At 36.6% G+C, this 16,031-nt stretch overlaps 1 protein-coding gene across 7 annotated transcripts in view; it reads left to right on the top strand.

Annotated features, from left to right (window-relative positions):
- Nucleotides 1-16,031, top strand: part of KLHL13 (kelch like family member 13) — a gene marked incomplete at both ends in the record, with an annotated part of 113,518 nt that overhangs the window by 56,896 nt on the left and 40,591 nt on the right. Inside the window, one exon of one of the 7 annotated variants that reach the window (XM_079728222.1) lies at nt 14,875-14,930. The exons of the other annotated variants lie outside the window; for them this stretch is intronic. Within the exon in view, the coding sequence (XP_079584348.1) occupies nt 14,875-14,930 (56 nt within the window). Of the gene's footprint in view, nt 1-14,874; nt 14,931-16,031 lie in introns of those variants that run through there. 7 annotated transcript variants of the gene reach the window in all.

Here is a 16,031-nt window from a genome sequence, read left to right as displayed (position 1 = left end):
ATCATAGATCTTGCACGTTGGCATTGAGTGTTGGTAGTACACATATGTAGAATGGAAAAGTATATTTGAGGAGCTAGTGTTAGTCTGGACTATTTTGACATTGTGACGGTCTGTATTGTTAAATTGGCCTTAACTTATTTTTTTAATAAATAAATTAATATGAGGTTTAAAATATTATGTAAATATACACAGAAAATATATGTTAAATATAGGAAAAGAAGACTAGCTTGGGGAGTTTGAATCAAGTTTTAAATAAATTGTTTCATTTTTGACTGCTTTAGAGTTCATTGCCTTGCTGGGCCAGAAATAAAAATACCACGTTTAACATGTTGTTCTCATCAGTGCTTCCTTATATTCCATAGCACTTCTACACACAGATGATATTTAAGTTGAGCATATTTTTCACTCAAAAATTGTAAAGAGTAAGTTAGAATCCTGGGTCAAGTAACATCATGTTTGCTCTCATGGTCGGTTGGGTTGACAAACATAGATTAGATGGCTACTTGTGTCTTTTGGGTCTAAAGTCTTTGCATTGAAATGGAGCAGTTAAATTCTGACTCTCTGATAGATTGTGATATTTTAGAATTTACCTGTAAAATTATGTATAAACATTAAAAATACTATGTTGAATATAGAATTCTTCCCAGTTAATACAAGCATCTTTTGGTATATTTGCTTGTATTGGTTTGTAATGTTTTATCGTTATTTACTGTGATTTGTCGAATACATATTACATGATTTTCATTGATGACTTGGGTGCTTTTTCAAAGACTGAAATTTCCATATAAAATATTTTTGCTTGTAGTAAAAATGTGTTGTAGTAATGGAGCAAATATGGAGAAATATAAAGGTTCCTTATGGTTTCTTTCTAAACTCAATGTAGGTGCTGCTGGCTAGAACTCTTCCATTGATGCTGGTAATAGGGCAGTGCTGCTATCCACTAGTGAAAGCTAGAATAGAGAATGTTTTACTTACTGCAAACATTGAGTAGAAAAGCTTTTTTTGCTTGTGGATTTAAAGTCCAAGTTGGCTTGCTTTCTGCTTGTTTAGAACCTGAATGTGAGTTAAAACCTTTCCATATTTTCAAGACTTATTGATGATAAAGACAATGTTTATGATAATATTAAGGAAAATAGTTTCTTATATAGCATAAAGTGCTTTTCAAATTGTGTTAAAATATGATTTGGGAAGAGTGGAGTATCATAAAGACAAAAGATTTGGGAAAATAATCCTTTGGCCTCCAGATAGCTTGATTACCAAATATTATTTAGTCTTTATTAGGTAGAGTCTCCCTTCAGCTTCAGCTTTGAACACTTGCAAGGGTGGTGTGCCATCCATGTGGAATTCTGAAGGGACTGTCTTGATCGAAATCTGAGTGATGTGTTTGTGTTACACTCTGTTCAGCAGAAGGTTGAAGTTCAACCTTAGCCTGAAGGAGTATCTCCTGGTCAGTGTAAGCTGAATTAGTAGACTCTGCTCCTAACAGGTGTGAAGCATGTAAATTAACCTGTCAACTTGCCTAAATTAATAAAGCTGAAAGGGCAGTCACTTCTAAGTGGTTTTCTGGTGTTTTGGTATTCATTGTTTTCAAGCAGCAAATGATTCCTTCAGGCTGATGTTATAGGGTTAATGTATTGTTAGATTCCAAGGACACACTGAAATAGAACAGAATTAGCATTAGCTATCTTTTTATCTTTCTTCACAAGCAGTTAAGTCTTGCTAATAATGGTGTGGCCACAAGGAGGAAGACAATAGGTAAGAATTAACCAGCACAATGTAACAGTGAATCATAGCAAGCCAGACAATGGGTGTAGAATGAGTGTTAGTGCATTAGACTTGTCCTCTCTTAGCCAATACACTTGTATTCAGTTAGCGTCCTGTTTACAACTATTTTGTTTGCTATGTAAAATATATTTTAGAGTAAGTGCCAATAGCACTGACTTTTATAGCAATCATTTTCTATCATTTTATCATTGAGATTCAGTATCTAGATTTCCCTAGAAAAAATGGTGCTTTATTTAATTGTCAATAATTCATCTAGATTTAGTCATACTATATAAATGTTCCTTGTTTGTGGGTGATTCAAAGGACAGAGAAAATTAAAATATGCACTTTCTAAATTTGACATGTTTTCTATCCCCTAAGACTGTCTTTTTTCTAATTTAGTGAATAAAATACAACCTTGAAAATAAAATAAAACCTTAGATATCTTTTTCATCTAGCAAAATACTTCCCAAATTGATATTCTCAAATTAGAAAAGAATTAGTTAGATATTTTCACAATTAGTGTATACATAAACTTTTGTTTGTGTCTGCTTAATCTGTTTTTTTACAACATATGCTCAATCTAACAAAATTCTGTGGAGAAATAACATAAATAACACAGAGCAATTTAGCGCTCATCTCTAACTTTTGTAGCATGTTTCTTGTGAATTTCCATTGTCTGAACTTGCAGAAGGGCTAGCTTAACACTTATTAGTGGAAAATCATAGAGATAAAAGTGACCTTAGATGTCATTTAGAGAATCCAAATCCCCTTTAAAGCAGGAATCCTTCCTGTGACAACTCTGAGAGATGCTGATGCACGTTCTCCTTGATCACTGTCAGTGACAAAGAGCTCACTACCTCCCCAAGCCAGCACCTTTCATTCGTGGACAGCTCTTCCATGCATTGAGCAAAATAAATTCCTCTTATCTTTCATCTCCTATTCCTAGTGTGGCCTTCTGGAACTATGGAGAAAAATATTATTTTCTCCATAACGTACAAGCCTGGAAATCTTCTTTCTTTAACCATTACTCATGTGACATGTTTTCCAGACTCTTCACTCTGCTGGTTGTGCCTCACCCAGATAGTTTTTTTGTGTTAAACTTTATACAAGATACTACATCTGAATGAGATGCTCCCCACATGGCCCGAGTAGAAGAGACCTCTCTCCTTTCATACAGGCGTTTTGCTTATCTTAAAGAGCCTGCGATTATATTATTTTTTAATCATAGCATTCACCCTGAACCACAGTGACTCAGAGTTTACAAACTTCTTTTCGGGGGTTTACGAGTAGATTGCTTGTTCCTCCTAGTCAGCGTTTATTCTCTTGGCTACTTCAGATCTTCGAGTCTGAGGAATTCTGGCATGTGCAAATGAAATTAAAATTTTGTTTTAAAGCCTATTGTATGTGTCTTTAAAAAGATCTCGTAAAACCATTTAATGTATCTGAGGAATATTGCACACAAGAAACTTACAAGACAGAAAGCTAGTATTTCGGATGCTTTCAGCAATTTCCAAGAATTTTACTTGTCAAAAATTTATCTAGATTCATTGTTTTTTATGCCTAAATGAGTGTTACTTCCAAGTACCCCTCAAAACATTTCCCCAGAGGGAAGAGAGACGGAAATGCAAATCTTTCACCATCATGTGAAGTCTGGAGTTACTAAGAACTGGTAAGGATTCCAGACATTCTGCTTGAAATTTAGAATATTTAGATGAGACCTAAATAGGGCCAAGTTAGGGGGAGGGAAAAGAAAGAAGGAAGAGATAGGCAAGTATTTGTATTAATGACTGTATTACTTGTAAAGAATCAAGAATTATAAGCACTGTGCATGCTGATATTTTAAATTGAAATAGCAGCCACAGTGTATTGCTTTATCTCCTCAAGGCCAAGAAAAAGGTGGTATAAACGTGAGATTCTTAGGGAATCAGTACATAAAGAAGTTACTGAGCAATCCACTTTTGAAAGAGCTCAGTTCTTTTTCAATCACTTTGTATATTGAGTTTATAATATTCAGAAGTTACTGCCTGTTATGCGCCAGGCATAACTCTGCTGGGTATTATGGATCTAGTCCTTGCAGTTATTCAAAATGACTAGTCTTTAACTTCTATCCTATCTTTATTTATAAACAATTAAATTGCTTGATTTATTTTGCTCCTGTGAAAATTCTAAACCAAGACAACCAGTTTAAATAACATTCTTGTTTACTGTGCTTGCATTATTGATAATGGATTTAATGGCAATAAAAATACTACAGAGGAGAAATGTATCTGGGCTCACTGAGGAGATATCAATTGGATATAGATACCAGATTTTAAAGTGCATATTTCTATTGTGATCATTTCCCAATATATACAAATATCAAATCATTATGTTGTACACCTGAAACTAATACAATGTATGTCAGTTATACCCCAATATTTAAACAAAGAAAAAAAGAGAAAGTACATATTCCATAAGATGGAAAATGATGCAATTTACATTTAAACTTGATAGTCACTTTTTTAAACAAGAAAAATGGAGTGCCATTCTTTAAGTTGGACAGGGCTTAGGTGCTTTATAGCACGCAAGTGTATATATTTTTACCTTACAAGCATCAACAATTTGATCCCAGACTATATGATGTAATCTTAGAGAAAAATAAAATTATATTATGTTTCCAATTATAGTAAAATATTTTCACTGGCATGACTTACTATGATGAGGGTATATGTTGTTTTTAACCCAATTTTGCAACATTTATGGTATGGTAAGACAGGAGTATGCCCAACTTGTTGGACAATTCTTCTTATGATATGGTTCAGTGGAGAAATGAAATAACATGTTTCCATAAGAAAAATGTAATTAAAAACAACTTTCAGAACTCTTGAATCTAGCCTATACAACAGATATTGTAAATTTCATGTGAAACATATTTATTTGCAATTTTCAAAAATGTCCTGGTTTAACATAGTTAAATGTAATACAATTTATTGAGTGCTACTATAAAAGTGCCAAGCACTGTGTTAAAACTTCCCCAATTTTGCTGTATGGGGAGACACTGCTTTGGGAAAGATCCCCGGTGTTCTCCTTACTTGTTGCAAGTAGTAATAAATCCTTCCCTCGCTGGAAAAAAAAAGTGCCAAGCACTTTGGAAGCTGCCTCCCAAACACTATAAGGGTAAGTCTCTTCCCTGTTTTACTCTAAGGGCACAGTGGTTCCGAGAAGTTAATTAACTTGCTCAATGTTACATTTCAAGTAAGAGGTGAAGTGAAAATTCAAACGCAGTTCTGATTGATTTCAATGATCTTGACTCCTCTAATGCCTTTTTCTTTTTATAGACTTTTGCTACTTTCATGCCATCTACTAATTAGGAAATATCTCACTAGAATTCGAAGAACAAAGGAGTATGACAGATGAGATAAACTTTTTTTTTTTTTTGTGGTACGTGGGTCTCTCACTGTTGTGGCCTCTCCCGTTGCGGAGCACAGGCTCTGGACGCGCAGGCTCAGCGGCCCTGCCTCACGGGACCAGCCGCTCCGCGGCATGTGGGATCTTCCCGGACTGGGGCACGAACCCGTGTCCCCTGCATCGGCAGGCGGACTCTCAACCACTGCGCCACCAGGGAAGCCCCGAGATAAACTTTTTTGAATTGGGTGGTGGTACAGGGAGAAGTTAGCTTTACTTTGTGGTACTGTCAAGTGGTGAAGTTGCTGGAAAATACTGGGGCAATTATCTTTACTTACTGATATGATACTGGGATTAACCTCATTGTTTCCTATTTCTTTCGAAGCACTATTCTACCTTCGTTGGCCAACCACCTTCTTTCCCCCCAGTAATTAGCTGCCGTTGACTGTAGCAGATGTGCTCTGTTTATCACAGTCCTAGGGTACTAACCAGTCAGTATGTTTAGTACTTTCTTGTGGACATCATTGTCCCATTGCTCGATTGTGTGCAGGCATTGAGAAAAACCTCCATGTATGAGTTTTCTATTGCTGCCATAACAAATTGCTGCAAACTAATGGCTTAAAACGTCACAAATTTATTATGTTATAGTTTTTTAGGTCAGAAGTCTGGTATGGGTCTCACTGGGCTAAAATCACGGTGTTGGTGGAGCTGTGTTTGCTTCTGAGGCTCTAGGGGAGACTGCATTTCCTTCTCGTTTGGATCATTGACAGAATTCAGTTCTTTGCAGTTGTAGAACCACCAAGGTCCTCATCTTCTTGCTGGCTGTAAGGCAACAGTTGATCTCAGCTTCTAGAGGCCGCCAGCATTCCTTGGCTTCTGGCTCCCTTTCTCCATCTTCAGTGCCAGCAATGGCAGGAGTCTTTTTCACATCTCTCTCTCTCTCTGACCCACTCTTCTGCCTTTCTCTTCCATCTTTAAGGACTTACAGGATTAGATTGGAAGGTGCAGGGGCTCGATTGAGTTTTTGATTTAAAAGTCTTGAATACTGTATTTTAAAACAATGAGATTTTGAGGATGAAACATTGTGAGAATGATACATTAGAGAAACAAGCTCATTTGAGTGTTCGTGGACAACTGGGTTAAACTAGTGCCTTTGCCATCACTCTGTCCTTCCTCTCTCCCCCTTCTCTCTCCCCCTCCTTCTCTCCCACCCCCACCTGAAAGTCTCTCACTGAAGGTATTTCTACAAATTTTAAAAGACCTTTGCTCATTTACAGCTTGCCCTGTAACATCTTTTATTTTCACTCTTTGTTTTACTGGTTTCAAAAATATAGTGCTTTTCACTGATCAGTGAGATCAGAACATGATATCTTAAAAAGAGCATAAATATCTTATTCAGGATTCTTGGACTCTAAGAGTTGGGAGGAACCTTAGAAATCATTCTTTGTCATACCATTGTACCTTGAAAGAGAATGTGATATTTAAGTCTGGTCACTTTTCCTCCATCTGTGTACATTCACATTTGATGATTTAACTCAGTCTTAATTTATATTTCCTTTTTATTATTTTATCCCATTTCATCAATTGCATTACAAATTAATGTTAAAAACCAGTTTACTACAAAAACTCCAACTAGATTTCTCTTTATACATGTGATTACACCAGAGATTTTTCTCTTGTCCTACACTGAACTGTGTTCCAAATTAACTCACAGTTCGACCTGGCTTTAGTTTGGGTGGATCTACAAAATATTTTGAAATAGAGTTTTGAAAAGTATATGGATGTTTTAGGTTGTAAGTAGATTATCCAGTAGATAATCCCTTAGCATCACTAAATTGAAGTGATTTTCATTCATTATGAGCACTTTCCCTCAAAGGATGTGCATATGTAATCATTTCTGAATGATTCACAGCTAAACAAAAGTTCATGAAACTGGAACCAAAATTTTCGTCTAAAGTAGACCAGTGACCTGGCTCATTAGCATATTTTTCATAAGCATATTGCTGAAGTATATAGATAGATGCAATTAGAGACTTTTCTTTCAAATGATGTGATCCACCATCACACCATCATATGTTTGGCTTTCTTTCATATAATTATAATTGCAGATTATATATATATATATATATATATTTTTTTTTTTTTGGCTGTGTTGGGTCTTCGTTGCTGCGCGCGGGCTTCTCATTGCAGTGGCTTCTCTTGTTGCGGAGCACGGGCTCTAGGCTCATGGGCTTCGGTAATTGTGGCTCACGGGCTCTAGAGTGCAGGCTCAGTAGTTGTGGCACACGGGCTTAGTTGCTCCACAGCATATGGGATCTTCCCGGACCAGGGCTTGAACCTGTGTCCCCTGCCTTGGCAGGCGGATTCTTAACCACTGCACCCCCAGGGAAGCCCGCAGATTATATTTTTGAATAGTGGATATTATTTGATTGCTGATGCAGCCTTGCAGATAGCCTGATCTGGGATGAATAATCCTTTAAAATAAAATAGCAGTAAGGAAAGTCGATGTTATTTATTTACTTATTTTGGCACTTATATGCTAAATATGAACTGATACACTTCTGTACCAGGGAGCAAAGTTTGCAATTAGTTTAGTTACTGTGGTTTATATGAATTATGCAACATGGTATTTGTTAGTAGATGATGTTGAGAATTTATTATTATTTTTATATCATTTAGTCCTTTGGAAGGTAATTATTTCTTTCACTGTGATCTCTTTGCAAGCAAGTATCCTGCCTGCTCTTTTTACATATCTCCTAATGCAGTGGCTGGCACATAGCAGGTGTTCAGATGTTGAGTTGAGGAATGAATTTTTTTTTAATTATTTATTTATTTATGGCCACACCGTGCAGCATGTGGGATCTTAGTTCCCCGACCGGGGATCAAACGCAGGCCCCCTGCGTTGGAAGCACGGAGTCTTAACCACTGGACCGCTGGGGAAATCCCCGACGAATGAATCTAGAGAGAGTAGTTTTTAGGTCTGTAGCCTTGTGCAAATTATTTCACTCAAAGTGTGTTGCATTTCTTCATTTCATATATAGAGGAATCTAATAAATTACAGTCTTGTTAGAGAGTAAGTTACAGCTATCTTTCCTATGAAAAGAACTAATCCAAAATCCTGATTCTGTTCCTTGCTTGCCGATAAGTACCATGATGCTGGCACTGACTGAAAGTAATTTTAATAGAAGAAATTTACCAGTGACCAGAATACTTTAGTCATGGTTCATCAAATTGTAATTTGATAAAGAAAGTAAGATTATAATCTCTTCCAAGAGAGCAACTACTCTTAAAGTTAAGAGTTATTTGACATATTTTCACATGTCCTTTACCATGAGGGGAAAACTATTTTAGACAAATTTATGTTTTAAAACTAGTATAGTTGTACTTAAATGATAATGTGTTTCCTGTGTATAGTTTGAAAACAGGAATGGCTGACTAGGATAAAAGGAAATCTGAGTAGGGTTTAGGAAAAATAAATTTTAAATTAGTACTCAAAAAAATGATCCACATTTACTTATGTTCTGAATTGTCTTATACTTAAAAAAGGCTAAACCCGGGGCCACGGCAGTGAAAGCATTGAGTCCTAACCACTGGACCACCAGGGAACTCCCAGCAGATATTCAATTCAAATTAACTAAGTTTTCCTCCTATCAGAAATATTTTAAATAAATGCTTTTACACATTGCTTGGTTAACAATAGGACAAAAAGGCATAGCAGTTACTAGTGTATGAAAACAACATATTCTAAAGCAAAACAACTGATGGTTTGTGAATAAATTTGGATTTTTATTTATTCTCAAATCATTAAATATATATTTACTTTGAATTATTTGCCAGAATGTGCAACTAGCTAAGGAGGGCTAGTCCAAGAAGCCTTGAATGCAAGAGTGTAGGATATGGCTTTTGTTCAGCAAGCAGAGAGGAGTGATTGAATACTGCTCCTGGAAAACTGTCTCCACTAGTGAAGGGGCTTCTGGTGTGTGGAAACCTTTCCTCCTTCACAGCTCCCTCCCACTGGTGCAGGTCCCATCCCTATTCTTTTGTCTCTGTTTATTCTTTTTTCTTTTGCCCTACCCAGGTACGTGGGGGAGTTTCTTGCCTTTTGGGAGGTCTGAGGTCTTCTGCCAGCGTTCAGTAGGTGTTCTGTAGGAGTTGTTCCACGTGTAGACGTATTTCTGGTGTATCTGTGGGGAGGAAGGTGATCTCCGTGTCTTACTCTTCCGCCATCTTGAAGGTCCCCCCGGTCCTCCACCCCACCCTGTCTCCCCCTGCCCCGCCCCCACCAAAACTATAAATACAATCATAGTATGTGAAGATGCTATACTGTAACAAATATGTAATTTATGTTACTAACCAAATCCACGGAGGAGGTAATAGATACCCAAAGTGTGGTAGGGGCAGTGAGAGTGGAGAGGTGGTGAAAGAGGCATACTAGAGAGATACTTAGTACTTTGTCAGTTGCCTGGGCATAGGAGATGGGGGAGAACTAGGGGTCTAAGATGACTGAAATACTTTGATGATAACAATTTTCTTTTAGAATCCAGAATATCCTATCTATGTCTCTCTTGAATGCGTGACATCTAGATACATTTGAGATTCCTGAACTTCCTTCTGACTGACCAAGCTTCCAGGAATAATCATTAAGAACTATGTAGTCAAATTCATTTCCCTTGAGAGTACCTTTAAATAAACCAGTTTTCTCCTTAAAGCATGATCTACAAAAAGATTGGATTTGGGACATTTAAAATGACTTATTGCTTCAAGAAATAGCTTGTTGTAGATGGGATGAGTTGAGGGGAATAGCATTTAGGCTAGCATTTTCCAACTAGCTGGGCAAACTTTTGACACTCTGACACTCATCTTCTTGGTGACTTTTCTCTGCGTCCTTCTCACCTGCGCTCTGAGAGTCAGAAATTATAAATTGGGGTATGAAACACTGGTTTAAAGGACGGTATGGAAGGAAGGAAGGGAATGCTTCTCTCTTGCTTAATATCCTTCTGTCCTATTTGTCTCAAACAGACCGAGGCAGTACTTCATTACTTCTTCACAATTCATAGATCACTTCTGCAAAACACGTACACAGTCTGAAAATGCTCCAATTAGCCTCTATTCAAAATTCCCACTTAGATGACTGGGAAATGTGAGTGCTGGATGCCTACTGTCATGTTGTTTAAATTATATGGTCTGCCTCTACCCTTTTTGCGTTCCACCCAAGAACACCAACTTTCTTTAAGCCAGAGGCCATAATGTTCCTAAAAAGAAACACCTTTCCCCCAAAGTGGCAAAACTCCTCAATGAATTATAATTTGCATCTACTCCTTCAAAGAAAATAAATAACCAGTCTCCCTTTCAGGAAGTCATTACCAATTTTATCAAGAATACTTAATATTTGGGGTAAACATAGTCATGGTACCTAAATACTTTATGCAAAGGACTCCTTCCTTAGCGTTGCTGTACAATGGACAAAATCTTATAAAAGTATTTTTGTAGAGCAATTTTTGTTACTCACATCAGCAGAGCCGTCTGTAGCTAGATCATGAAATTGCATTGTGATATTGAACTGAGCATTATAGTGATCTTAGTTAAAATGGTTTTCTAGGACTGTAGTCAAGTGCAGGCTCCTGATGGCATTACAGGAGAAAAATCAGAAGCCATTTCTGCCTTTCTACTCATAGAATATGATGCCTGAATGTGTAGATAGGTGAGTGAGCCATAAGTGACTGTCAAGATTTCATTCATCTTCTAACAACCTAAGAACTTAAGGTCAGGAATGGTTTTTTTCTTTATGGTAAGCATCGTACAAGAGGGATAACTTAAAGTCTTAGAGCTAAATTTTATTTTATTTTATTTTATTTTATTATTATTGTTTTCTTTTGTGGTACGCGGGCCTCTCACTGTTGTGGCCTCTCCCGTTGCGGAGCACAGGCTCCGGATGCGCAGGCTCAGAGGCCATGGCTCACGGGCCCAGCCGCTCCACGGCATGTGGGATCTTCCCGGACCGGGTCACGAACCCGTGTCCCCTTCATCGGCAGGTGGACTCTCAACCACTGCGCCACCAGGGAAACCCCAATTAAAAAAAAAAAAAACCTTAATGGTGAGGCAAATATGTACAAAATGGAAAATAATTTTAATATGAAAAATTGTGCTAAAATTAGACTTTTTTCTTCACCAAGCTCCACATCTGAAACAAACTTGAGAGAGCTATCCTTAGTGTATTCTCAGACTCTTTGGGTTTAGAGTCTGTCTTCTGATTTCTCTTTTTGTATTACCTTCCCCTGTCTTAAAAATATTGGCTGTCATATTAAAACATTGGTGTGATTAAATAATATTAAACATTATATTTAAATGAATGATTTGATACGTTCATTGATATAATTAGAGATGCTGCTAGGTCATTGCAAAATCAAGGTTGAAATTTGTTACATTTATTACAGGCTTTGAAGACAGAATCAGTGGGACTCGTAGAGCTGCCAATTGTAATTCTTAAAACATGGAGTACAATTGGCTATTACTTTTAAGTTGGAAAGTCTTACTCTTTGGGTTTTTTTCTATCATGTTTCCTTTTAAAAGAAAAATAAACATTCCCTTAAGATCTGGTCATGAATTACTGACTTTGCGAAGCTGAATGTAACTAGGAAATTCAGAAAAGACAGAAAAGGATTGGATTTTTACCACTTGATTAATGATTCCTCCTGTTCCCAAAGAGATTTGTCTCAGTGATTTCTAACTGGTTTTGAGTTTGTGGAATCTGCCTTTATAATAAACTCTAAAATTGGATAACTTGGATGTTTCAATATTTAATGAACTGAAATTTTAGGCAGGTGAAAGCTCAGTTCTTTAATAATACACTTTTCCATTGATACGCACTATAGCACCATAGTCAAATTTCAAAGTCAGTGAGCTACAGATAATAGGAATAAAGTGATACTTTGTTTAATGTAAATCCTCTGGGAGCAAAAAGCTCCTTTATAGAAAAGTGGCATGGGTGTTGGAGCTCCTGTTCAGTTTCTTCATTTGGGGATAGAAGAAGGAGAAGGCATGCTCCTGACCTCAGGTATAGCTCAGACTTCTCAATGGCCAGGCTGGTGCTGGCTGTAGGGGGGCAGGAGCATCCTTTCAGAGGATAATAACTATTTCCTCTGTGCACTGGGAACGGGACTGTTGACAGTGATGGGAGTCCATGCTGTTTCCCCCAGCCTACACATCCATATTGCTCTCTCTCTCCCACCACTACCACTTGTGTACTTGCTCACCTTATATGGCTTCTTAAGGCAAGGGAGCTTCAACTTCGACTTAGCTTTTTTTATATAGTAGGTATGGAATCAACATTTAGAATTCATTTTTTTAAATTGAAGTATAGTTGATTTACAATGTTGTGTTAGTTTCAGGTGTACATACAACATAGTGATTCAATATTTTTATAGATTATACTCTTGTATTTCTGCTTCAGGTATCTATCTATCTATCATCTATCTATATCTTTCATCCAAATATTATGAGAAATGTAAAGAATGAGAAATAGTATATAAACCAAGCTTCCAAACGGTAGAATTTTCTAGTCTAGGTGCATGAGACTTGATATAGTTTAATTGGTATATGAATTTTAAAAGATGAAGGAAGACTAAAGTTTTGAAATATGGTAGATAGAAGGAGCAAACATTAATCTGAAAGTGTTTCAGGGACAAGATAGAGGTATTCAATGCAAATGCTTTATGGTTTGGATAATTAACTTTCATCCTGTTAGAGTGGACTGTCATTTGTCATTCCATTTGTTTAGCCCAATTCCCTCATCTGTGTCATAGTGCTATTTCTGTGATGGTGATGGGTGGCTTTGGAATTCAGAATCTGTTCTTTTAAATGTTGGTATCAGTAATGTTAAGTTCTCCCTAAATCTGATCTGAGTTATATCCTAGGATAGATGTGTTGGGAGAATGGCATGAGAGATTTTTAGCATTGGTATTGTTGTTATGGAAGTAGTGGTAAAAGTGGGTAATTTTAGACTGAAGTAATTCAACCAACAAATTGCTTCCCTATAACAGAATGTGTCTCTCTGAGATCTTCCTCATGTTTATAAATTAAACACTGAAACGTTGATTGCTTTATGGCCTCTACTCTGCTATTTTTCATTTTTTAGACTTGGTGTGATGGGAACAGTTTGGTCTCTGGAATCAGACTCAGGTTCAAATCATAGTTACCAGATTCATGGTGAGGCCTTAAACTCTCTGAGCTTCAGTTTCCTGTCTTTAAAATGGGATTGTTATGAGGATTAAGTAGCATAGAGAACGTGTCTGGCACACTGCCTAGTACACAGCAGGTGCTGGTAGATGATCTTATTCCTATGTTAAAACTGACATCAGCTATTTATTAATGTGATTTTATTTTAAATGTGACAGACATTTGCATATAAAGAAGCTTCTTTACTTTGGAAAATCATTTTACAGTCTGACCCTATCACCTTGAAATTTTTTTCTCTTTTGTGGGCTCTGGTGTATAGCTGCAGCAGAAAAGAAAGCCTCAGAAAGGTTAGCAGCTATTTTATATCATCTATGCTAAAGATTTCCATTAGCAGATTTATTGCAAGTTGACAATAATGTACTTATACTTATGTCATTAAAAAATACAAATAACTAACCAAAGCTTTATCTTTTCTTGACTTCCTTCAGGCAAACACCTTGTTGAGGAGACACGTTCTCCATACTTTCTTAAATAGTGATTAATTTACGCCTTCTTAAGAGAAGTTGCTCCCACTGGGAGATCGGGGACATCAGCTCAGTGCTTTGTGACCACCTAGAGGGGTGGGATAGGGAGGGTGGGAGGGAGACGTAAGAGGGAGGGGATATGGGGATGTATGTGTCTGTATAGCTGATTCACTTTGTTATACAGTAGAAACTAACACAACATTGTAAAGCAGTTATATGCCAATAAAGATGTTTAAAAAAAAGAGAAGTTGCTATGATATTTATAATTTCCTTGTACAATGATACCGTAAATGTCATTTTAGTTGGGATGTATCTTTATTTTCTTATTTTTTTAAATCTTTACTTTTATTTATTTTTCAAAGCAGTTTGTTTATTTATTTATTTTTTGGCCCTGCCGTGTGGCTTGTGGGATCTTAGTTCCCCGACCAGGGGTTGAACCCAGGACCCCTGCAGTGGAAGCGCAGAGTCCTAACCACTAGATGCCAGGGAATTCCTGGGGCATATCTTTAAATATTTTAGGTTTTAAGGTGTTTTTCTTTTAAAGAAAATACCAGGCTTATTTTATATATATTAACTTACTTCATGAATTGGAAATTTTCCTTCTTAATTTTAAAAACACTTCCTTTTTTTCTTAATGGAAATTGAAAGAGAGTGTGTGTGTGTGTGTGTGTGTGTGTGTGTGTGTATGTATCATTCAGTTTTTGATGGGAGGGGTGAAGGAGAGTTGATTCTAAATTTTGTGTGGTAGGAAGGTTATTAATATCTTTAGAATTCAATGGAGAATGCATACTTTGAATCTATAGAAAAATCAATGGGAAATGACTAATATCATCCTAAGTTTTTAATTTATTTCTCATGGGGGAAGGAAATACCTTGACGGATTTAGCACTCAAATTCAAATGAATGTGAGAACAGGTGGCTGAATTTTTCCCCCACCTGCCATTGCAACTTTATAGCAAGAAATGTTTCATTTAGCAAATGCTGCAGCTAGCAGACACTTCTCTGTTTCAGAGCAGAAAAACAAATGGCGGGGGAGTTCTTCTTTGAAGAAAGCCTTTTTCTTGATTTTCTTTTTAAATTGTGAGTGTGAGAAATATGTTTTTTATTTTTCTGGGGGACGGGTGGTAAAGCATGAGTCAGTGCCTTGATTAACCAAGCTGACTTGTTGTGTTGTTATACCATTCATGACTTTTATTTTTGTTTTGTTTTGTTGTTGTTGCTCTTCTTGCACACCAACCCACTGGCTCTGACTTTCAGTTAGAATAATATTATTACTCTGGGAAATTGCAGTATTTGAATAATACTTTTGACACTAACTCAGAAGCCCCTGTTCTTCTGTTACAGTGGCATTATGTTATTAGAATTACATACATTGTTAGGTTTAACCACTTTGTAATGTAATAGTCACAAGCAAGAAGTGCTGTCAAACTGATCAGGAACTAAAGAGAGAAAAGTTAAAGGCATTGATATACTTTTACCTTTCTGGTTTTTCTCTGATTCACTTATTTTTTTCCCTCAGAAATAAAATCAAGTAAAGTAAAGGGAACAACTTGACATGTATTCTGATAGTCTTGGGCAGTATGTTTTTTCTGCAAGTGCATGTATCCTATCAGCATGTTTTATTGAGACTGATGAGTGTCCTAAGACTATTTGAGGCTTTGGAGCCAAATGATGCAATTATGAGATACTCTTCCCTTCCCCATATGGCATACCAACAAACCCGATTGCTATAGTGAATTCTGAGTACACGGTTCTTCATAGAACATCTACCAATCTATTACCTCTACAGAACTATTCATTGTAGAAAACATATTTGAACCAGATTGACAGACCACTCTTGCTGCAGCCCACCCACCAGTAATACACAATTCTTTATTGTCAGGATGTTCAGTGTAAAAAGGAAAAGAATTTGTACATTTGATGATTTTAAATTTTTCATTAAAAAATCCATGAGTGAACAATGCCATGCAAGTGGCAAGGGCTTAATATTTGTTTGCACTAGCAATTTTGAGAGTATATCTTCTACTCTACTCTTTTATAAGTTTACAGGTTTGCTTTAATTTGCATATTCTGGAGTACTAATGGAGTTGAACATTTTTCTATCTGTTAATCATTTGTACTTTTATATTTATGAATTGTGTCCCTGTGTCATTTACACCTGTTTCCCTTGGGGTAATTTTT

The sequence above is a fragment of the Hyperoodon ampullatus genome (genome assembly GCF_949752795.1).
Source record: "Hyperoodon ampullatus genome assembly, chromosome: X".
Lineage (NCBI taxonomy): Eukaryota > Metazoa > Chordata > Mammalia > Artiodactyla > Ziphiidae > Hyperoodon > Hyperoodon ampullatus.
This window is presented reverse-complemented; position numbering and strand designations above follow the sequence as displayed.